At 37.4% G+C, this 24,852-nt stretch overlaps 1 protein-coding gene across 2 annotated transcripts in view; it reads left to right on the forward strand.

Moving 5' to 3' along the window:
- The first annotated feature begins 1,004 nt into the window (after nucleotides 1-1,004).
- IFT74 (intraflagellar transport 74) overlaps nucleotides 1,005-24,852 on the forward strand; it is an 89,004-nt gene continuing 65,156 nt past the window's right edge. For both annotated transcript variants that reach the window (XM_019424228.2, XM_053908025.1), the window contains exons 1-6: nucleotides 1,005-1,133; nucleotides 4,042-4,180; nucleotides 15,953-16,088; nucleotides 18,371-18,419; nucleotides 19,888-19,986; nucleotides 20,146-20,206. In XM_019424228.2, coding sequence (XP_019279773.1) covers nucleotides 4,061-4,180; nucleotides 15,953-16,088; nucleotides 18,371-18,419; nucleotides 19,888-19,986; nucleotides 20,146-20,206 — 465 coding nt within the window. In that variant the 5' untranslated portion in view covers nucleotides 1,005-1,133; nucleotides 4,042-4,060. The remainder of the gene's footprint in view (nucleotides 1,134-4,041; nucleotides 4,181-15,952; nucleotides 16,089-18,370; nucleotides 18,420-19,887; nucleotides 19,987-20,145; nucleotides 20,207-24,852) is intronic.

Consider the following 24,852-nt stretch of genomic DNA (forward strand, 5'->3'; position numbering starts at 1 on the left):
TTCTCTACATAGAAAGACTGGAAGAAAACTCCAAGTTACTTTATTAGAGATGTGGGATTTGAGATGAAGTAGTTGTTGTTTTTTTTTTTTTTGTTTGTTTTTTTTACATTGTGTTTCTTTATTTTTTTTTAATTTTTTTTTTTTTTACCTTTATTTTTGAGAGACATAGAGCAGAAGCAGGAGCAGGGGAGGGGCAGACAGAGAATGAGACACAGAATCCAAAGGAGGCTCCAGGCTCCGTGCTATCAGCACAGAGCCCGACCTGGGGCTGGAACTCACAAGCCATGGGATCGTGACCCGAGCCAAAGGCGGATGCCCAACCGACTGAGCCACCCAGGCACCCCTACATGGTGTTTCTTTACAGATTGATTCTAAAATAGTTATTTTAAGACCACTGTCCATTTAATTCATCCTTCACAAACTTGGATCAAAATAACTTTGAAAGGAAGTTTAAAGATAGGAAGTTTCCACTGAAACGAGGAATAGATGTCACCAGAAACACATCTATACTTAATGTAATGTGTACGTTGCGCAGACCTAACAGGAAGGATAACTACCTCTAATAAGAAGTAAAAAGATAGTATAACGCTGCTTACCACAAGAAACTAAAAACAGTTATTAAAAAGTCTATTACACGATAACACATGTCACATACGAGGTGACATAACGATATAATAAAACTCGCTAGGAGTAAATGCAGGTCAGGCACACAATCAGAAATGTGGCTTTGATTATAAATACTAAGGTTTTCAGACAAAACGTACTTTCCTACTCAAGTCGCCGTTTTCTGTTTCGGAAAAAGAGTGGAGATACTCCGACAACAAAAATGAGATTTCCAATCTCGCGAGAACAGGTTATTCTCGTTCCGTTTGGTGTTACCAGGGGCAGAAGCCGAAGATTGGCCAATCAGGAGGCGGGTCCTCTCTTCGTCCCGCCCCCGTTGCCGGGATACGTAGCCGCGCGTAGCCGCTAGTGGTTAGTTCTGAGGACCCAGGAGAGCGAGGGGAGCTTGCAGTGGCGAAGTGAGCTAACGGTGCTCTGGCCGACTGGTGGGCTCCGCCGGGGTGGCGGCCTCGGAAACAGGTTCGAGCGCCCCTCACCGTTACAGCTTTCCTCCTGACACTACCAGGGAGGTGAGAAATCCCAGGTCCCATCTATCCCTCTCTCAGTCCCTCCGGAGCCGCTTTTCTTACCTTGGAGAAGCTGATCCGCTCCAAACAAAAACAAATCCACACTTTTCGGCTCTTAGCCGTTCTCTCAGCCTGTCGCCAGGCCTGGGAAGTCGGACTCCAGGCCGGCAGAGCGTGTGGAGAGATCACCTCAGTCAGTCCCCTGAGGAAACCTGCCGAGGCGAGACCGGAGGGAAGGATCCAAGAGCCTCAAAGAGAAAATCCACCGTGGGCTGAGGGATTTCACTCGAAGCAATAGATGTGTGTCTTTTATTAGCAACTTGCCAGTTGTTGGTATATGTTAAAATGGCTGGTTTAGGGAGGATCCTGGTAGTAATAATTAGCAAGCCGATGTTTTTATATAGTATCTTTAATCTTCACAACAGCTCTTCAGGCCACAGCCCATTGCCACGCATGGGTCTTACAGATGAGGACCCACATGCAGTGGGGCTAACTGTCAGAGCTAAAGTTTGTGTCTCTCATTTTTCTGGAACCAAAGGCTAGGCTCCGTCTCTGATTTGCGTGAATAACGGAGGAGTTAGTGGCCTGTCTGTTAGGAGTGACCGTTCTTTTTATTTTTATTTTATCTCCTGGGACTGATCTAATGCTAGGCTTTCTCCAAGATAGTAAAGCAGTGGTAGATACAGTCAGGTGGAAATTCTTTTTTTTTTTTTTTTTTAATTTTTAAATGTTTATTTACTTTTGACAGAGAGAGACACAGAGTGTGAGCGGGAAAGGGGTAGAGAGAGAGGGAGACCCAGAATCTGAAGCAGGCTCCAGGCTCTGAGCTGTTCCACAGAGCCCGTTGCGGGGCTCAAACTCACAAACCCAGGGATCATGACCTGAGCTGAAGTTGGAGGCTTAACAGACTGAGCCACCCAGGCACCCCTGGAAATTCTGTATGTTGTACATTTTCTTAAAGTTGTCAGGAAAGCTAGAATAATAGACTTAAATTTTACATGGACAACAGCCGTACTTCATTTTCTTGAGCTTCTCCAGTGCCCTTTTTACACATTGAAGGTTTGTGGCAAACCTGTGTCAAGCGAGTCTATAAGTGCCATGTTCCCAACAGCATTTGCTCGCTTCATGTCTGTCACATTTTGGTAATTCTGGAGATATGTCAGACTATGCATTGTTACTATATTTGTAATAGTCATCTGTGATTAGTGATTAGGACTTGCTGAAAGCTTAGATGAAGATGAGGGTTAGCATTTTTTAGCAATAAAGTATTTTTTTCGCTAATGTGTAAATTTACATAAATATAACTGAAACAAAAATGTAATGAAACAATACCCTTCCTATATGCAGTGAACTCTTACATTTAAAAAAAATTTTTGTGTGTGATGTTTATTCAGTTTCGAGAGACAGAGAGCAAGCAGGGGTGGGGCAACGAGAGAGAGGGAGACAGAATCCGAAGCAGGCTCCAGGCTCCAAGCTGTCAGCACAGAGCCTGACGTGGGGCTCGAACTCACGAACTGTGAGATCATGACCTGAGCCGAAGTCAGACGCTTAACCAACTGAGCCACTCAGGTGCCCCTCTTACATTTTTTTTAATGTTTATTTTTGCGAGAGAGAGTGAGTGGAGGAGGGGCAGAGAGGGAGACAGAATCCCAAGTAGGCTCCAAACTGTTAGTATAGAGCCTGACACAGGGCTGGAACTCACAAACCACGAGATCATGATCTGAGCTGAAATCTAGAGTCAGATGCTTAACTGACTGAGCCACTCAGTCACCCTTCTTACATTTTTTACTTCATGTTTAAAGCATATTGGGCAAAACCTACCAACTTGTTTTCACAACCCACTAACAAGTCATGACCTATAATCTGAAAAGTGCTATTCTAAATCATCAGCCAAAACTTTGAATAATATATTCTGATGAGTAAAGGAGGGGGCTGGTAAACTGGGAGAGGATGAGTGAATTGAGGAGTGGGTTTAAAGGGAGATAGAGTGAGAATAAAGATAAGATGGGTATAAAGAGTACCGATGAAATATTTCAGTTGGTATTGAGATGAAACAATTCCAGATGATGACAAGCTCCACGTCTAGCCATAGCTATGGATGAGTGAAATGGAGTTGAGATGGTTACTAAAATTTAGGTCAGGGAACTGTGACCTAAAATGTTAGATATTGAAGCCAGTATCCCTATGGAAGTCATCCAGGACATTGGTGGGACTGGAGTAGAGAGACTTGAACTAGGTATAAAAGACTTTAGTAAAGATGGGGGGAGAAATCAGGAGGTCCCTAAGATAAAAGGAACCAGGAAAGATCCAAGGCAGTAAGGTTGCATTCCTTGGTCCTCAAAGGAAGATTTGGAAGATTAATGTTTTAAAAGTGACACTGGGGAGCAACGGGAGTGCTGTGCACTCCTTTGCTTTGGAATTATGGATTGAGAAGCTAAAACAGCCTTCACTGAAAGTGTTTTGTGGCAAGTTGGGATTCTATTAAGGCAAAAAGTAAAATGAAAGATCTGATAACAGGGTTTAGAATATAAAGGAGTGAATCATCATTTTTCCCTGTGGAAAAAAAATTGGGAGGGAAGAAACGTGCTGGATATGTCAGAAAAGAGAAATTTTAGTAGAGTATGGGAAGAGCTCAAGAGAGATAGGTAATTAGAGAGGCTTACATTTTGGTAAAGAATAGGGAAATGAGGAAGGCATATGATAAATGATTTCATAGTTCCACTCTAAATTGAACATTACTTTCATATTTGAACAAAATGAAGCCGGTTTAGCCTTGTAGTAGTACCTGGAATGACAATTTGCAAGAAAAGTCATTGTGGATTAAATGTTTGAAGGAAAGCTATGTGGATCTCCAGTGTGTTGCTATAGGAGACATTAAAGGAGAATTGAACTGTTTCTTGTTTCCAAATAGTGGTGAAAGTAAACAAACGATGGCCAGTAATCACAAACCTTCAGCAGCTCGCCCTGTTTCACGAGGTGGAATGGGGTTGACTGGAAGACCTCCTTCTGGAATACGACCCCCATCAGCAAGTATTCGAGTGGCAACTGGAGTAAGTTTCAAACAAATCTGTTTAATTCTCATGCATATGTCCTACTAGAAGTTGGAAAGCCTGTCTATAATAAGAGATTCTTCTTTGTTCTTTCTTTATTCCATCAGCATACTATTACATATGTTTTGGCGTTTTTTGGGGGGATACCTAGAAGTATAAATGTGGGAGGATGTCTGAAATACATTTTTAAAAATTTATTTATTTTGAGAGAGAGAGTGCGAGTAGGAGAGGAGTAAAGCGAGAGAGAAAGAGAGAATCCCAGGCAGGCTCCACACTGTCAGCACGGAGCCCAGTGTGGGTGCTCAATTTCACGAACCATGAGATCATGATCGAACTGAAATCAAGAGTTGGACGCTTAACTGACTGAGCCATCTAGGCATCCCTAAAAGACATTATTGAGAGAAGATACCTTCTCACATTGATATTCAAATTTATTTTAAAGGTACGATAATTTAAGTGGTATAGCTTATTGGTGCCTGAATTAAATGAAATGGAATAGATGAGAAACAGAATCAAACATGTAATTAGTGATGAAGGTAACATTTCAAAATAGTTGGAAAAGCATGGAGTATTCAATAGTTTATTCAAGTAATGGGTAAGCCATTTATTTTTATTTTTTATTTTTTTAAATTTTTTTTAATGTTTATTTTTGAGACAGAGAGAGACAGAGCATGAACGGGGGAGGGTCAGAGAGAGAGGGAGACACAGAATCTGAAGCAGGCTCCAGGCTCTGAGCTGTCAGCACAGAGCCCAATGCGGGGCTCGAACTCACGGACTGTGAGATCATGACCTGAGCCGAAGTCAGACGCTTAACCGACTGAGCCACCCAGGCGCCCCGCCATATATTTTTAAAAATTGACCCTTCCCTCACACAGAATTCTAGGTATTTTAGAAACTTTATATTTAAAAAATGAAACCATAAATGTTCTAGAAGAAAATACAGGCAAGTATTTCATATAAACTTGGTGTGGACTCGGCCTTTGTAAAACAGAAACACCAAGTACTGAGAAGGAAAGTATGTTTATATTTATATATTTGAATTTTTAAAAATTGAAAACACCACAATAAAGTTAAAAGAAAAATGACAAACTGATAAAAATATCTGCAACATATATGTCATAAATAGAGTTGAGAATTGTAAAATGAAAAAACTTTATGAACTGGTAAGAGCTCTTTGTGTAATTAAACACTATGAACCCTATGTTAAATCAAAATTACGTGAGATTTCTTTTGGGGAGAGTGGGGAATATCATTGTAAAACTATTCCAGAATTCATTTAGAGCAATAAAAAACAAAAATAAAAGTGTAGTATTCTAATATAAAAATATAAGTAATAAGTAAAACAATATTTTGGTTGCCACAGCAGCCTGGAAACAAACAAACAAACTAGTAAATGTTAATAGCTTAGTGTAAGATGGGGAGTGTCATAAATCAGTAAGAGAAACACCGCATTAGAAAAAATTGGATAAACTTTATAAACTGATAATTCTAAGCAGAGTGATATCCTATAAAAGATAATTGTTACAGTTTCATTATAATAGTGAAAATTTGAAAGCAACTTACCTTGTAACAGGCAAACCTTAAATAAATTATGATATATCTATCCCTATAATTGGCTATTAGGTAGTCATTAAAAATTATTTTCAAAGTATTTGAGGAAAGTATATACCTTTATAATACAGTATTAAATGAAAAAAATAAAAGCAGTGTGGTGCCAGTTGAACATAAAAACGTACATTTATTTACAGAGAAGTAAATGTACCAAAATATTCATATTAATTTTTCTTATGGTTGTAGCAGATGATTTTGACTCCATGTAAGGTGGTTTTGACTCCTTATCTGTGAAGTTTACACAGTAGGCTAATTGCAAACCAGAGATAATACTGGGTCATCCTGTTTTTAGTTCATAAGAAGGACAATAAATTTTGGAGGGAATAATTTTGTTAAAAATCAGATTTTCTTAAAGTTTTCAGATTTTTCTAGAGTTTCAGCTAATATTACCAGCATCATCAACTTACACTGAAATGATTTTTCTAAAACCTTCATGTACGTGGTACTGAGCTAGTAAGAATTTTTATTTTAGTAAAACTTTATGCTTGTTAATTATATATTTATAAAAGAATCTGACACTTATTGGCCGCTTACTCCATGCCAGGTGCTTTACCCATTTAATGTTTGCAGTTTTAAAAATACTGATGCCTGTTGTAAATCATACAAAGGAAAAGTGTCAGAGTTCCCTCCTACCTCAGGTATAACTATTGTTAACAGTGTGATGTATATACCCTTTAAGATTTTTTTCTGTTCATTGACAAACACTAACACACATGCATATAAGATTATATGGTTTTAATATTTTCTAAAATAATGATAATACTATACACATTTTTATTTATTTTGTCCATTACTTTTAATAATATATTTCCATGTGAATACATATATATAGTAATTCCTTTTAATATGTGCAGTTTTAATTTATACTTCTCTATATTTTCATTTGGTAAAGTTTGCCCAGGAAGAGATGTAGCATTCTCTTCCAAAGATCACTCATGATAACCCTGAACTCATTTCATTTGTATTTGTGGTTGACAGTGTTCCTGTGTCCAACAATATTCTTTGACATGTGTTACTGTTGTTGGCCCCCAGTATAATAACCAAGTAATTCTCAGAATCACTTAAGAACTATGTTAGCTGATAAGATTAGAGACCACCACCTAACAATTAATGATAAGCAAAATGAATGACTATGGTTATATACAATCCCTATCTAAAATGTCTACTACATATTTAATCTACTACTTGACTCTTTGACAGAGAGTGGGGGAAAAAGTAAAGAAAGGAATGGAAGATAAACGAAGGATATTTTGAAACAACCTCAGGTTGTCTCCTACCTTTCTAACTTGTCCATGCTGTATGAACTGACAAGAGGACAGTCTTTTGTCCTTTCCTCAGATTGTCTAATGTTATATTGGATTTTACAGACCTGAAGTAGAGAATCATGTAGAGTAATGATATGAATGCTTGCTGAATGACGTCAGCCCTTTGACACTTGGCTATCTCATGATAGAATTTATATGTAATTATAATTTAAAAATGAAAATTTATTTTTTCTGATTTTGAAGGTAGTATATACTTACCACAATAATGCTGAAAACACTGAATTGTAAAAATAACATAAAAATGAACTATAATATCACATCATATGGAGATAACCATTGTTATTGTTTCTTATATAATTCTCAGACTTTTTTGTTTTACAAAATGGAATTATAAATACTGTTCTGTAAACTACTTTTTAAAATATACTGTAACTTATTCAGCCATTTCCTACGGTCAAATAGGGACAAAAATGTGGATATTTAATTCCTTTCCAGTTTTGAGGTTATTATATAATGTCTACACATAAAATTAATTTTTAAAAAAATTTTATTTTTCTTGAAATATAGTTAACGTAGAATTTTTTTTTTTCCCCTCAAGTTAGCTAACATACAGTGTAGTCTTCACTTCAGGAGTAGATTCCCATGATTCATCATTTACATACAACACCCAGTGCTCATTCCAGCAAGTGCCCTCCTCAGTGCCCATTACCCATTTCCCCCACCCTCCATCCCCTACCTAGCCCCATCAACCCTCAGTTGTTCTCTGTATTTAAGAGTCTCTTATGGTTTGCCACTCTCTCTGTATATTATTTTTCCTTCCCTTCCCTTCCTCTATGGTTATCTGTTAAGTTTCTCAAATTCCACATTTGAAAGAAATCATAGATACCTGTCTTTCTCTGACTGACTTATTTCACTTAGCATAATATGTTCTGGCTCTATCCATGTCATTACAAATGGCAAGACTTCATTCTTTTCATTGCTGAGTATTATTCCATTGTATACATATATACCACATCTTTATCCATTCATCAGTTGATGAACACTTGGGCCCTTTCCATAATTTGGATATTGTTGCTAGTGCTGCTGTAAACATTGGGTTGCATGTGCCCCTTTGAATCAGCACTCCTGTATCCTTTGGATAAATAGCGCAATTGCTGGGTTGTAGGTTAGTTCTATTTTTAATTTTTTGAGTAACCTCCACACAGTTTTCTAGAGTGGTTGCTTTAGTTTGCATTCCCACCAACAGTGCAAGAGGGTTCCCTTTTCTCCACATCCTCACCAACATCTCTTGTTTCCTGAGCTGTTAATTTAGGCCACTCTTACCCATGTGAGGTGATACCTCAGTGTAGTTTTGATTTGTATTTCCCTGATGATTAGTGATGTTGAGCACCTTGTCACGTGTCTGTTGGCCATCTGGATGTCTTTTTTGGAAAGTGTGTATTCATATCTTCCCACTTCTTTACTGGATTATGTGTTTTTTAGGTGTTGAGTTTGGTAGGTTCTTTATAGATTTTTGATACTAACGCTTTATATGATATGTCATTTGCGAGTATCTCCTCCCATTCCATCGGTTGTCTTTTAGTTTTGTTGATTATTTCCTTTGCTGTGCAGTTTTTTATCTTGATGAGGTCCCAATAGTTCATTTTTGCTTTTATTTCCCTTGCCTTCAGAGACATGTCAAGTAAGAAGTTGCAGCTGAGATCAAAGAGGTTGCTGCCTGTTTTCTCCTCTAGGATTTTGATGATTTCCTGTCTCACATTTAAGTCTTTCATCCATTTTGCATTTACTGTTGTGTATAGTGTAAAAAAGTGGTCCAGTTTCATTTTTCTGCATGTTGCTGTCCAGTTCTCCCAGCACCGTTTGCTAAAGAGACTGTCTTTTTTTCCATTGGATACTCTTTTCTGCTTCGTCGAAGATTAGTTGGCTATGTATTTGTGGGTCCATTTCTGAATTCTCTATTCTATTTCATTGCTCTATGTGTCTGTGTTTGTGCCAGTACCATACTGTCTTGATGATTACAGCTTTGTAGAAGTTGGCTAAAGTCTGGGATTGTGATGCCTCCGATTTGGTTTTCTTTTTCAACATTACTTTGGCTATTCGTGGTCTTTTGTGGTTCCATACAAATTTTAGGATTTTTTGTTCTAGCTCTGTGAAGAATGCCGGTGCTATTTTGATTGGGATTGCATTGAATGTGTAGATTTCTTTGGGTAGTATCAACAGTTTAACAATATTTGTTCTGCCAATCCATGCACATGGAATGTTTTTCTATTTCTTTGTGTCTTCTTCAATTGCTTTCATAAGCTTTCTATAGTGAAATTTTCAGCATACAGATCTTTTACCTCTTTGGTTAAGTTTATTCCTAGGTATTTTATCGTTCTTGATGCAGTTGTAAATGGGATTGATACCTTGATACCTTGGGATTGATACCTTGATCTCTTTGTGTTGCTTCATTATTGGTGAATAGAAATGTGACTGATGTCTGTACATTGATTTTATATCCTGCAACTTTGATGAATTCATGTATCAGCTTTAGCAATTTTTTGGTGGAGTCTTTTGGGTTTTCCATGTAGAGTATCATGCCATCTGTGAGAAGTAAAAGTTTGAGTTCTTTGCCAATTTGGATGCCTTTTATTTCATTTTGTTGTCTTATTTGCTGAGGCTAGGACTTCTAACACTATGTTAAACAACAGTGGTGAGAATGGACATCTCTGTCGTGTTCCTAATTCAGTGGGAAAGCTCTTAGTTTTTTCCCATTGAGGATATTAGCTGTGGGCCTTTCACATATGGATTTTATGACATTAAGGTATGTTCCCTCTATCCCAACTTTCTTGAGGGTTTTTATTAAGAAAGGATGCTGTATTTTGTCAAATGCTTTTTCTGCATCTATTGCTAGGATCATATGGTTCTTATCCTTTCTTCTATTAATGTGATATATCACATTTGATTTGCAAATATTGAACCAGCCCTGCAGTCCAGGAATGAATCCCACTTGATCATGGTGAATAATTCTTTTAATATACTGTTGAATTCGATTTGCTAGTATTTTGTTGAGAATTTTTGCATCCATGTTCATCAGGTATATTGGCCTGTAATTCTCCTTTTCAGTCGGGTCCTTGTCTGGTGTGGGAATCAAGGTAATGCTGGCTTCATAGAATTGAGTCTGGAAGCTTCCCTTCCATTTCTGTTTTTTGGAATAGGTTGAGAAGAATAGGTATTAACTTTGCTTTAAATGGCTGGTAGAATTCCCCTGGGAAGCCATCTGACCAGGACTCATGTTTTTGGGAGATATTTTGATAACTGATTCAATTTTGTCACTGATTATGGGTCTGTTTAAATTTTCTGTTTGTTCCTGTTTGAGTTTTGGCAGTGTGTAAGTGTCTAGGAATTTGTCCATTTCTTCCAGATTGTCCAGTTCGTTGGCATATAATTTTTCATAGTATTCTCTAATAATTGTTTGTATTTCTGTGGTGTTGGTTATGATCTGTCCTCTTTCATTTGTGATTTTATCTATTTGGGTCCTCTCTTTTCTTTTTGATTCATCTGGCTATTCATTGATCTGTTCTATATTCATTGATCTGTTCTGTGTTACTGGATTCTATATTTTTTATTTCTGCTCTAATCTTTGTTATTTCTTTTCTTCTGCGGGCTTTGAGCTTTCTTTGCCACGGCCTTTCTAGTTCCTTTAGGTGTGAATTTAGATTGTGTATTTGGGACTTTTCTTGATTCTTGAGATAGGCCTAAATTGCAATATATTTTCCTCCTAGGACTGCCTTTGCTGCATCCCAAAGGGTTTGGATGGTCATTTTTTCATTTTCATTTGCTTTCATATATTTTTTAATTTTCTTTAATTTCCTGGTTGGCCCGTTCATTCTTTAGTAGGATGTTGTTTAACCTCCATGTATTTGGGGGACTTTCCAAATTTTTCCTTGTGGTTGATTTCAAGTTTCCTAGTGTTGTGATCTAAAAATATGCATGGTATGTATGATCTTAGTCATTTTATATTTGTTGAGGGCTGTTTGGTGACCCTGTATGTTATCTATTTTGGAAAATGTTTCATGTGTACTCGAGAAGAATGTGTATTCTGCTGCTTTGGGAGGAAAGGTTCTGAATGTATCTGTTAAGTCCATCTGTTCCAATTGTAAGGGTTAAATTGTAGTGTAGGGCTAACCTGTAGCCTTAAGAAATAACAGCTTTGTTTTAACACTGTAGATTAAGAGATAACAGCCTTGTCCTATCAATCAAGGGAACAAAAGTTCAAGGAAAATAAATTGGATTAGTGTTTGATTGGATTGGGGCAAGGGCATCTCTGAACTGTTTCCACCCCCATCTGGGAACTATTTCTTTGTTTTGTTCCCAGGTGATGATAAGACGATGTGGTCTATGTGGTCGGCTGTAAAAACTCGGTACCCCGGCTGTTAGAGATTCACTCTGGTCTAGAGTGTCAGTCCTGATCATTTGGCCTTGCCTCTCATTGCAATAAACTTTGTTGTGACTGTCACTGGTGCCCATAGCATTCTGTTTCAGGAGTTGTGTGGATGCAACACAATGTGTCATTCAAAGCCGTTGTTTCCTTATTGATTTTCTGCCTAGATGATCTGTCTATTGTTGTAAGTGGAGTATTAAAGTCCCCTACAATCATGTTATTATTGTGTATAAATTTATTTATGTTTGTGATTAATTGATTTATATTATTTGGGTACTTCGGCATTGGGGACATAAACATTTATAATTGTTAGCTCTTCTTGATGGATAGACCTCTTACTTTTGATATAATGCCCTTCTTCATCTCTTGTTACAGACTTTGTTTTAAAATCTAGTTTGTCTGGTATAACTATGGCTACTCTGGCTTTCTTTTGACACCCAGTAGCATGATAGATGGATTTCCTCATTTTCAACCTGCAGATGTCCTCAGGTTTAAGATGAGTCTCTTGTAAGTAGCATATAGATGGGTCTTATTTTTTTTATCCATTCTGATACCCCTGTATCTTTTGATTGCAGTATTTAATCCATTTACATTTAGAGTGATTATTGAAAGATACGGATTTAGTGTCATTGTGTTATCTGTAGGTTTCAAGCTTGTGGTGATGCCTCTGGTCTTTTGTAATCTTTACTGCTTTCCACTCACAGAGTCCCTCTTAGGATCTCCTGCAGGGCTGGTTTAGTGGTCAGGAACACCTTTAGTTTTTGTTTGTCTGGAATAGCCTTTATCTCTTCTTCTATTCTGAAAGACAGCCTTGCTGGATAAAGGATTCTTGGCTGCATATTTTTCCTCTTCAGCACATTGAGTATTTATTTCCTGCCACTCCCTTCTGGCCTGCCAAGTTTCAGTGGACAGGTCTGCTACTACCCTTATGTGTCTACCCTTGGTGGTTAATGCTTGTTTGTCCCTAGCTGCTTTCAGTATTCTCTCTTTATCTTTGTATTTTGCCAGTTTCACTATATGTCATGGTGTTGATCTGTTTTTGTTGATTTTGAAGGAAGTTCTCTGTGACTCCTAGACTTGGATGTCTGTTTCCTTCCCCAGATTAGGGAAGTTTTCAGGTGTAATTTGTTCAAATAAACCTTCTGCCCCTTTCTCTCTCCTTCTTCTTCTTCTGGAAGTCCTATTATATGGATGTTATTTCATTTCATTGACTCACTTAAGTCTCTAATTCTCCCCTTGTGGTCTCATAATTTCTTTTCCCTCTTTTTTCAGCTTAATCATTTTCCATAATTTTACCTTCACTTCTTCTCTCCTCTGCTTTTTCCATTTTCGCTGTCACTGTATCTAGTTTATTTTGCATCTCAGTTATTTCTTAATTCATTGTGATTATTTCTTACGTTTTTGATGTCTGCAGCAATAGATTCTCTGCTGTCTTCTATGCTTTCTTCAAGCCCAGCTATTAGTCTTATGACTGTTACTTTAAACTGTTGTTCAGATATATTGTTTGTATCTGTTAAGAGCAATTCTCTGGCTGTCATTTCTTCCTGGGTTGTCTTTTTGAAGAGAATTCTCCTGTTTCAACATTTTGGCTACATTTCTGGCTTTTACGTGTTTTAACAGCTTGTTATGTCTTCCATCTGCAAGTTACTACTATATTAAAGAGGGATAATACACTGGCCAGGGCCAGGCACTTCAGGAAGTGTTTTTGGAGTGTGTTGCGTGCACTCTTGTGTTGTGTATTTGGCTGCTGTACCCACTGGTCAGTCTTCTACAAAGCTCCTCCTTACTTGTGGTGGTGGATTGTTTGGACCTTCCACCAAGTGTGCTTTGATTTGTTCGTTGAAGTAACTCTGGAAGAAAGGAAAAGGTGGGGAACCTGATCCCATAGAAAGTGAAAAATGAAAGAGGTGAAAAAAAAAGACCAAATAGAGAATCAAAGAAACTATAAGGCTTAGTCCAGAGAGAGAGAGGAAGGAAAATAAAGATGGAGCTTTATAAAAAGTGTAAAAAGAATAAAAATGCCTGAAAAAAATACACACACACACACACACACACACACACACACACACACACACATATATATATATATAATAAGAATTGACCAAAAATCAAATCAGAAACTATAATCCTGATTCCAACGGAAAAAAAGAAGAGGGTAGAAAGAAAAAAGAGAGGAAAAAAAAAAAGAAAAACAGACTAACATACAAAACCACAAGACAGTTGTCTGTTGGTGTCTGGGACCAGTGGCTGTGCTCGTCTGGAGGAGGGACTGTCTGGTTCAGTCAGTGTCATTCCCACTCCAGTAGATGAGCAGTTGCTAGATTGCTAGACACGAGGGGCGGGTCTGGTGTAAACCAGTCCCGCCTCCACTGGGGGCAACTGTTCTGTTCCCTCAATCCCCACTGTGTTGGTGATGAGGAGAAAAATGGCAACACCCCAGTCTCTCCTCCCTGGACTGGGTTTCTCAAACCATGCTGTTCAGGCAGCCCTTACAGAATAGTGCTGGTGGTCAGCCTGTTCTCCACAGTCTCCCGCACCTCTTAGGCTCTTGGCTAAGATTCAGAACCTGGTGTCTTAAGGGGCCCTGTGCCACGTGGATTCCATTTATTGGTGTAGCACCACTCAGCCCTGCTGGCGCCTGAAGGGTCTTTTGTCCTTGGTGGGGCAATAGACCCTCTTCCCACAGTATTGGAGGAAGGAGACTTACCTCTCAGCATGCCCCTGAGATTGCAACTGTGCCCTGGGGCCAGCTCCCTCTCCCCCCCAGGCTTGTGTACATGGAAGCTGCAATGACTTCAGTCTGGCGAAATTTGCACGCTTTTGAAAGCTCCTATCTTTGATCTTCAATTCCTAAGGCTGTTTGCAAAGTAGAAACTGGCACTCTCAGTATTTTTTTTCCCCAGTCCATGGTCCAGAGAAGTTTTTCTCTTGTACTAGCACAATACCACAATCCACAGCCTTTCTTTCTCTCCGTTTTGTTTCTCCACAGAAGGGGCTCCTTCCCCTCTGTGCCTACGCTGTTTTATCTCCCCCAGTTCACATAATGCATCTGTGTCCTGCTGAGCTGTCTCCCTTACCTGTGGAGACTTTTCTCTCACTCCACAGATTGATTTCCTGAGTGTTCCAAGTGTTCTGACCTCAATACAGCTGTGTTTGAGGGAAGGGAAGGGAAATCCCCGTAACCCTACTTCTCTGCCATCTTAACTCCTCTAGAATTTTAAATTTTAAAGAAATATACTATCTAATTGCCGGGGTCCAGCCCCAGCAGATCCAGGGATTCCCAAAGGATGAATGGCGCCGGTGAAAAAATAAAAAATGGACACAGACAACAGCAGTGTGTTTGACTGGCCGCTTTATTGTGGCAAACGTGGCATTATATTTGTTAGCAATTTCCTTGTAGCATGCGTCATCTATTTTTCTGGCATTACCTAATTCTAAAAATGTTCCTATGTGTAATCACCCATTAAGGAACAACATGGTTATTTTCTTGTAATGTTCCCTCCTGCTCTTTGCTTATTGATTAATTTCTTCACATTATTTCATTATGTATCTACGTTTATCTATAATCTATAAAGCATTTGCTTTGCTATTTTCATGAAAGGTCATCTATCTCTCAACACCTCAAGTGGAACACTTACAGGGACAGGACTTCTTAATTGTTTTTTTGAACCATTTGCGGTATAAGGAAAAAAGTTTTTGCTTTGGCCTGGGGTGCTGGGAAGGAGCTAAGAGGACCCTGGGAACCCACGCCTTATGTGTTCCCAGAGAGACAATGTATACCTAGGAACTAATGAACCATTCTGTACCTTAACCCACCAGGTCCAATCATCATCTTGAATGTCTTCTGGGGGCCAGGTGGGCCTAAGGTTGGAGTAACTTGTATCCATAGATACACTCCTTTGTTGCCGGAGTGGGGCTTTCCAATCCATTTGTTCCCTCCTTGGCTGGGAAATATATGGGGCCATCCTTCCTTTAGGTAGAGGAGTCTTTATAGGGGGTGGCAAGGGCTAGATGTAGGGCTGCATGATTTTCTTGCAGAATTTTCTTTCTTTCCCTAGTGGTTCTTTTCCCTGGGGCCTGTCGTGGGCAATTCGCCAACAGACGATTCCCCCACGTACTTTGATTGGTAGGGGGGCTGCCCTGACCAATGCTAAGGCCAAATTACATAAAAGCAGGAGTACAAGAAGCTTCACTGTCAGTGGGCCGCCCTGCAGTCCCGATCCATCCACCGTCTGGGCCCTGCCATCAGGCTGGTTGGATAGCTTGGCTGCCGGCATCTATTGTTCATAGAATTTTAAATGTTAAAGACTTTTATTTAATATGTTCTATTTTGGGAATTCAAAAATGTAAGGAATACTTTACAAATTAAATGTAATTTTAATTTTTAAAAAATAATCTCTTTGCTGTCATAACAGTACTAGAGGTATAGTGTTTTTCTAGTTTACTAAAACTGAAATCATGTTTTTCATTTAGATGCCACCTGGAACAGCAAGACCAGGCTCTCGTGGTGGTACCATTGGGACAGGGGGAGTTCTGTCTTCTCAAATCAAAGTTGCTGATCGTCCTGTAACACAACAAGGTTTGAGTGGAATGAAAACTGGAATGAAAGGTATCTCTTTTAAAAAGACGAGTATATTTTGTATAAGAAGTATCACAGTACCATATTACTGGGGGAACATGGGTGGCTCAGTTGGTTACTAGTGTCTGTCTTCAGCTCAGGTCATGATGTTGCGGTTTGTGAGTTCAAGCCCCGTGTTGGGGTTGCTGCTGTTACATGGAGCCCGCTTAGGATCCTGTGTCCACCCCCTCCTCAGCCCCTCCCCAACTTGAGGTCTCTCAAAAATAAACAAACACTAAAAAAAAAAATAGTACTGCAGTACCATATTAGTTAGCCAAGAAGTATAAAGAGGCCATTTTATTCAATTTTTATTCCTTGATTCACAAAATTATGGTGATGGTTAAATAAAAGTGCTGTGAAAATACACTGTGAACTTTAATCTTCATTTTTCTAAACATGGAGCTTTACTATAACTTGAAGAAATTGGAAATAATTTGAAGAAAAGCTCAGGAATGAAAATTAGGTTTCTAGTACTACATAGAAATATTCTGAAATATTTTTTGATTGTTTCCATATCAAAATTACACTATTAAGGTATTTGTGTATTTATGATAAATGACTCAAGAAGTGTTACTTTTCTAATTAATAATCCATTATAATACGTAACTTCTTAAGTAAGGAATTGAAGCTAACACATTTTTTACTGCATCTTTCCTTAGGCCTATGTATGTGTTTAAAAAAGCATAACGGTACACTTATGATTCAAAAATTGGTCTGTGATACATACAAATCAAAGCATGGTAAACTGCTTTATAACGAGTTTTTTATTTTCTGTATTTGTGACAGATGACTTATCAGGGATGAAGATATTCTACTGGGACAAAATTAATTATAAGATATTATGCTACCTTTTGTAATATAGTATGCCATGCCTTTCAGGAGACTTAAATTTTTTTACTTTATTATAATACCACTTAGCTCACTAAATATTAAAAAACAATTATTTAGTGGTATGTGGGTGGCTCAGTTGGTTAGCGTCTGACTTCGGCTCACGTCATGATATCACGGTTTGTGAGTTTGTGGGTTTGAGCGCTCTCTGCTGTTAGTGCAGAGTCCACTTTGGATCTCTGTCCTCTCTTTGCCCCTCTCCCACTGGTTCCCCCTCTCTCTCTCAAAATAAATAAACTTAAAAAAAAAAAAACAAAAAACACAATTTTTTAGAAATGCTTGCTTGATATCAATACTGTGAAGAAATGTCAAAATTATATCATTGTCTAGTCTTCTCTCCCTCTTCTGATCATAGACCTCACAGTTACTACTCTCTATCCTTACTTTTTCCACTTTGCAAGGTCACCTCTCTCAAGGTTTGGACATTGAACCTAGGGGTACTTTCTTAGTCCTGCTGAAATAACTGAAATAAGATCATGTTTCTAAAAAAAGGGTCTCTAAGACAAATTATGAAAAATCATAATCTCTTGCATTGAGAAATCCACAGTCTAAATCTTCACTGTGCTTTATGATAGTTAATAGCTACTTGTAGCTATTTAAATTTAAATTAATTAAAATTAAATAAAAGATTCAGTTCTCTGCTATCATCAGCCACATTTCAAGTGTTTAATAATTCCAAGTAGCTGCTTTATTGGACAGTGTTGGTATAGAATATTTCCATTGTTGCAAAAAGTTCTATTGGATAACCCTGTTCTAGACTTTTTAAAAAATATTTATTTATTTTGAGGGAGAGACAGATTGAGAGAGACTGCAGGGGTGGGGGGGGGGGGGGAGAGAGAGAGAGAGAGAGAGAGAGAGAGAGAATGAATATCTCAAGCAGGCTCTGCACATGCTCACGAACCATGAGATCATGACCTGGGCTGAAATCAAGAGTCACCCACTTGACTTGTTGAGCCACCCTTGTGTGCCTAGACTTTCTTAGATTGAGTTTGCATTCAGTTAACCTGACCTGTAGAGTGTACTTCCTGTCTTAACACCGCTACCTTTAGTCCCATTTTTGTGATCTTAATTCAAGTTTCCATTATGTTATGATGCTAAGATATTAATTCTCTTTTCCATTTTTTTTTTAAGCAAGCTCCACACTCAATATGGGGCTTGAACTCATGACCCATAAGATGACAAGTCACGTGCTTTACCAACAGAGCCAGCCAGGCACCCCAGTTGTCTTTTCAATTGATTCAATCTGTCATCTTGATTATCAGATTTATTGGGGCATAAATAAGGACTCAGCAGAATTATGGAGTGTAATTGTGGTTGTGCTTTGGCTTTACTATTTTGGTGGTATTTCCAAACTGAACACTAATAATTAAAAAAAATTTTTTTAGGTCCCCAGAGGCAAATTTTAGACAAATCTTATTATCTTGGACTTCTTCGGTATGTTCAATAAACATTTTTTTTTTTTTTTCCTATGCATGGTCATGAAGTTTTAACGCTGGTGCTTATTAAGATAGTTAGGTGTCTGTTGATTTTTAAGAATTATTTTGTGTTATAATTTCTGGTTAATTTGGCTGTGCTACAAAATATATGAGATAATACAAATAGGTCGAGATTTTAAATTGTATTTGTTTGCATGTGTGTGAATTAATTTATGTCAAGTTCACTATCATATAATGATAAGAATAATCTTTTATTATGCTTCTTTCACTAACTACTATGAAATATATTATTCATACCACTGAAATGTCATCAGTTGTATCTAATAAGAAAGGGAAAATGCATATACTTATTTATAATATTTTAGTGCAGAGTTTTACATAAATGTATAATTGGTCAGTTGCCACAAATGTAACCTAATTTTAATTAATTCATGAAGTTCATTATGTCTCTAAGAATGAAGCTCTAAATTGAGAACTTTGTTCGTATTCTTTATCTACCTTTTTTTGCTCAGATGTCCTACTGTTCAGTCTTCATTTTTCTGCTTTATTGTATTTTGTTCTTGGCTCATCATCTATATCTTTGTCTACTATTTCCATTGCATTTAATCCATCCTTCTATCATGTCCTAAAACCTCTGTTTTCTTTTTCATTTCTTCTGCAGTCTTTTGTTTGTCAATTATCAGGATCCTTTATGGGTCTCAAACTTCTAGAAGGCAATAGAGAGAAGTGTAGGTTTTCCCCACCACTCCTTAATGCTAACATTAGCATGAGGCCAGCACTTACATAGCATCTCTTCATATCCAGCCACTTTTTAATCAAAAGAAAGAAAGGATATAGAGCTATTTTTCAGCATTGCATATCCTCACTTTTCCAGGATTTGTGCTTCTGTATCAAAAAAATGGGTCTAGGTATTTTTGTAATTGTTTGACTCTATAGCACTAGTTCTCAACTGTCTATGATTTTTGCCCCCAGGGAGCATTTGGTGATTTTTGGACATATTTTTGGTTGTCACAGCTAGGGTTGGGGGTGTGTGCTACTGACAACTTGACCAGGGATGCTGTTAAGCATTGTACAGTGCATAGGATAGCCCTTCCCCACTGCCAGAGTATCCTTTACTGACCTAAACTGTCAGCAGTGCTGCTTTTGAGAAACCCCACCTTAGAGAGTAGCAGGAGCTGGGAGGATGACAATTAGGCATCTAGTTATGTCTATAGATTGTTATTTTGACCAGGCTTACATTCTGGTCCTATTTCATCTTAATGACCAGAAAATCTATTTCAGTTTCTTATCATTTGGGATATGCCTCATTTTAGTCAAACAGGCCACATAAATTGTTTTTCTTTTTTTAGTGAAATTTCACAAAACCACTTATATTATTGTTACACATTTATGAAAAATTTGCTTGACTAGAAAAGCTCTTTTCTGGATTAGGATTATTGCTGACTTTTTTATTTCTTTCCATTTAGAAGTAAAATAAGTGAACTTACAACAGAAATTAATAAACTTCAGAAAGAAATAGAAATGTACAATCAAGAGAATTCAGTATATTTGTCATATGAAAAGAGGTGAGTAGTTTTGCAGTTAAAATTATGCAAGGTCTTTTTAAGAGCAATATTCAATGTAATATGCTTTAGAAGTTTAATACCAAATTTGTAATTATACATAATGTTTATAATGTTCTTCTTATTTAGGTGTTTATGAATGTATTTGTTTTATGCTTACAGAGCTGAGACTTTAGCTGTTGAAATCAAAGAGTTTCAAGGACAACTAGCAGACTACAATATGGTATTTGCCCTTTTCTGAGATTTTTTTGAATATTTCCATTGTTTTTTACCACTTCAAAAAATATTATTTTAGATACTAAATAATACATGAATACATGCTTATGGTGAAAGATTGTAACAAGGGAGAGTATAGAGATTAAAGCCTCCCTTTGCTTTTTCCCTCATTTTTCTCACCAGAAATCATTTGGCCTAACAGATATGTATTCTTCCAGTCTTAAGAAAATACATTTACTTGCAGATACATATTTTCCCTAACAGTATTAAAATAATCATTTTAAAAGTAGCTAAAATTTCTTGGGTACTAACTGTCATTTCTGTAAAAAAACATTTTATCTCTCTATGGGTGGTTTTTATTATGAAATATTAAAAATTTTAATTATGTAGTGCACAGATTCTACCTCCATTCTTATGTTTCATCCAAAATACAGTGGTTGCCTTCTGCCAAAATAGAATATGTAACATAAACATAGTTCCACCAAGGATTTTTCCTAATGTTTACTTTCTGAAGAGATAATCTCCTTGGCTTTGTTCATAGCTGTCGCAATCTTTGGGGTGGTCTTGGCCCCATTACACTTTCTAGTGTCAGAATTTTCTTTCTTCTAACTCTGTAGGTGCTCTAGATGGCAGTGGCATTTGGTCTTAAAGGGGGAAAACTTTTATCTCACTTCTGTTAAAAAATAGTGTTACATAAAACAAGAAACATTCTATCATAATGGTTAGGTAAATTATGCTATACCTACTTGATATTGTTTATATTGTACTTATAAACAAATTTTGCTGCTTATGGAATACTGTACTTCTCAAATCTGTTTAACTGTATAATCCATAATGAACATTTTGTAGAGCCTAGTATTCAGTACAGATTTTTTTTTTAGTAAATGTTTTGTTCTGAATATGAGGAAGTTTTTTATAAAATATGAATGACATTAGATAAAATCATTTAGCTGTACTGGAATGCATTAGGTAAATTACTTATGTAAAGATATTAATAATGTGTGAAATATGTTGTTTGCAGGTATAGAGACCTAACAACTGATACAGGGAAAACATTTAGCTGATATCTAACATATAGTAAGATCTCAAATGTTAGGTTTTATTAGTACTTACTATTCATATCAGAAGTGAGATATTATATAAACTAATACATAGTACATTAATAAAGCTTAGTGTTTCAGAAAAAATTATACCCAAATAATTTGCTTTTAGTAGCCTTCCTATTCATCCATTCATCCATTGATGGACATTTGGGCTCTTTCCATACTTTGGCTATTGTTGATAGTGCTGCTGTAAACATGGTGGTGCATGTGTCCCTTCGAAACAGCCAACCTGTATCCCTTGGATAAATGCCTAGTAGTTCAATTGCTGGGTGGTAGGGTAGTTTCTATTTTTAGTTTTTTGAGGAACCTGCATACTGTTTTACAGAATGGCTGCACCAGCTTGCATTCCCAAGTAGCCTTCCTATTCAAATTCTGGTTCCACAACTTGCTAAATGTCTTTATCTGCTCTATTTAGAACTCTGCATCCCAAAGCAACAGAATATACTTTCTTCTCAAGTGCACATGGAACATTCTCCAAGATAGATCACATACTGGGTCACAAAAACAGCCCTTCATAAATATACAAGAATTGAGATCATACCATGCATACTTTCAGACCACAATGTGATGAAGCTTGAAATCAACCACAGGAAAAGTTTGGAAAACCTCCAAAAGCATGGAGGTTAAAGAACATCCTACTAAAGAATGAATGGGTCAACCAGGCAATTACAGAAGAAATTAAGAAATATATGGAAACAAACGAAAATGAAAATACAACAATCCAAACGCTTTGGGATGCAGCGAAGGCAGTCCTGAGAGGAAAATTACATTGCAATCCAGGTCTATCTCAAGAAACAAGAAAAATCCCAAATACAAATCTAACAGCACACCTAAAGGAAATAGAAGCAGAGCAGCAAAGACATCCCAAACCCAGCAGAAGAAGAGAAATAATAAAGATCAGAGCAGAAATAACACATATAGAATCTAAAAAAACCGTTTAGAGCAGATCAACGAAACCAAGAGTTGGTTTTTTGAAAAAATAAACAAAATTGATAAACCTCTAGCCAGGCTTCTCAAAAAGAAAAGGGAGATGACCCAAATAGATAAAATCGTGAATGAAAATGGAATTATTACAACCAATCCCTCAGAATTACAAGCAACTATCAGGGAATACTATGAAAAATTATATGCCAACAAATTGGACAACCTGGAAGAAATGGACAAATTCCTAAACACCTACACACTTCCAAAAACTCATCAGGAGGAAATAGAAAGCTTGAACAGAACAGACCCATAATCAGTGAAAGAATTGAATCGTTATCAAAAAATCTCCCAACAAATAAGAGTCCAGGACCAGATGGCTTCCCAGGGGAGTTCTACCAGACGTTTAAAGCAGAGATAATACCTATTCTTCTCAAGCTATCCAAAAAACAGAAAGGGAAGGAAAACTTCCAGACTCATTCTATGAAGCTAGTATTTACTTTGATTCCTAAACCAGACCAGAGACCCCAGTAAAAAAAGAGAACTACAGGCCAATATCCCTGATGAATATGGATGCAAAAACTCTCAATAAGATACTAGCAAATTGAATTCAACAGCATATAAAAAGAATTATTCACCATGATCAAGTGGGATTCATTCCTGGGATGCAGGGCTAGTTCAACATTCACAAGTCAATCACGTGATACATCACATTAATAAAAGAAAAGATAACCATATGATCGTGTCAATCGATGCAGAAAAAGCATTTGACAAAATTCAGCATCCTTTCTTAATAAAAACTTTCAAGAAAGTCGGTATAAGAAGGAACATACTTAAACATCATAAAAGCCATTTATAAAAAGCCCACAGCTAACATCATCCTCAATGGGGAAAAACTGAGAGCTTTTTCCCTGAGATCAGGAACACGACAGGGATGTCCACTCTTCACCGCTGTTGTTTAACATAGGGTTGGAAGTTCTCATCAGCAATCAGGCGACAAAAGGACATCAAAGGAATCAAAATTGGCAAAGATGAAGTTAAGCTTTCACTTTTGCAGATGACACGATATTATACATCGAAAATCCGATAGACTCCACCAAAAGTCTGCTAGAACTGATACATGAATTCAGCAAAGTCACAGGATACAAAATCAATGTACAGAAATCAGTTGCATTCTTATACACTAATAATGAAGCAACAGAAAGAGAAATAAAGAAACTGATCCCATTCACAATTGCACCAAGAAGCATAAAATACCTAGGAATAAACCTGACCAAAGATTGTAAAAGATCTGTATGCTGAAAAACTATAGAAAGCTTATGAAGGAAATTGAAGAAGATATAAAGACATGGAAAAACATACCATGCTCATTGATTGGAAGAATAAATATTGTCAAAATATCAATACTACCCAAAGCTTTCTACACATTCAATGCAATCCCAATCAAAAATTGCACCAGCATTCTTCTCGAAGCTAGAACAAGCAATCCTAAAATTCATATGGAATCACAAAAGGCCCCGGATTCCAAAGTAATTTTCAAGAAGAAGACCAAAGCAGGGAGGCATCACAATCCCAGACTTTAGCCTCTACTACAAAGCTGTAATTTATCAAGACAGCATGGTATTGGCACAAAAACAGACACATAGACCAATGGAATAGAATAGAAACCCCAGAACTAGACCCACAACGTATGGCCAACTAATCTTTGACAAAGCAGGAAAGAATATACGATGGAAAAAAGACAGGTCTCTTTAACAAATGGTGCTGGGAGAACTGGACAGCAACGTGCAGAAGGTTGAAACTAGACCACTTTCTCACACCATCACAAAAATAAACTCAAAATGGATAACAGACCTGAATGTGAGACAGAAACCATCAAAACCCCAGAGGAGAAAGAACCTCTCTGACCTCAGCCATAGCAGTTTCTTACTTGACACATCTCCAAAGGCAAGGGAATTAAAAGCAAAAATGAACTATTGGGACCTTATCAGATAAAAAGCTTCTGCACAGCAAAAGAAACAATCAACAAAACTAAAAGGCAACCAACGGAATGGGAAAAGATATTTGCAAATGACATATCAGACAAAGGGCCTAGTATCCAAAATCTATAAAGAGCTCACCAAACTCCACACCCGAAAAAACAAATAATCCAGTGAAGAAATGGGCAGAAAACATGAATAGACACTTCTGTAAAGAAGACATCTGGAAGGCCAACAGGCACATGAAAAGATGCTCAACGTCGCTCCTCATCAGGGAAATACAAATCAAAACCACACTCAGATATCACCTCACGCTAGTCAGAGTGGCCAAAATGAACAAATCAGGAGACTATAGATGCTGGAGAGGATGTGGAGAAACAGGAACCCTCTTGCACTGTTGGTGGGAATGCAAACTGGTGTAGCTGCTCTGGAAAGCAGTGTGGAGTTTCCTCAAAAAATTAAAAATAGACCTACCCTATGACCCAGCAGTAGCACTGCTAGGAATTTCCCCAGGGGATACAGGAGTACTGATGCATAGGGGCACTTGTACCCCAATGTTTATAGCAGCACTCTCAACAATAGCCAAATTATGGAAAGAGCCTAAATGGTCCATCAACTGATGAATGAATAAAGAAATTGTGGTTTATGTG

Source organism: Panthera pardus, unplaced genomic scaffold (genome assembly GCF_024362965.1).
Source record: "Panthera pardus isolate Hobbes unplaced genomic scaffold, ASM2436296v1 HiC_scaffold_20, whole genome shotgun sequence".
In the NCBI taxonomy this organism is placed as follows: domain Eukaryota; kingdom Metazoa; phylum Chordata; class Mammalia; order Carnivora; family Felidae; genus Panthera; species Panthera pardus.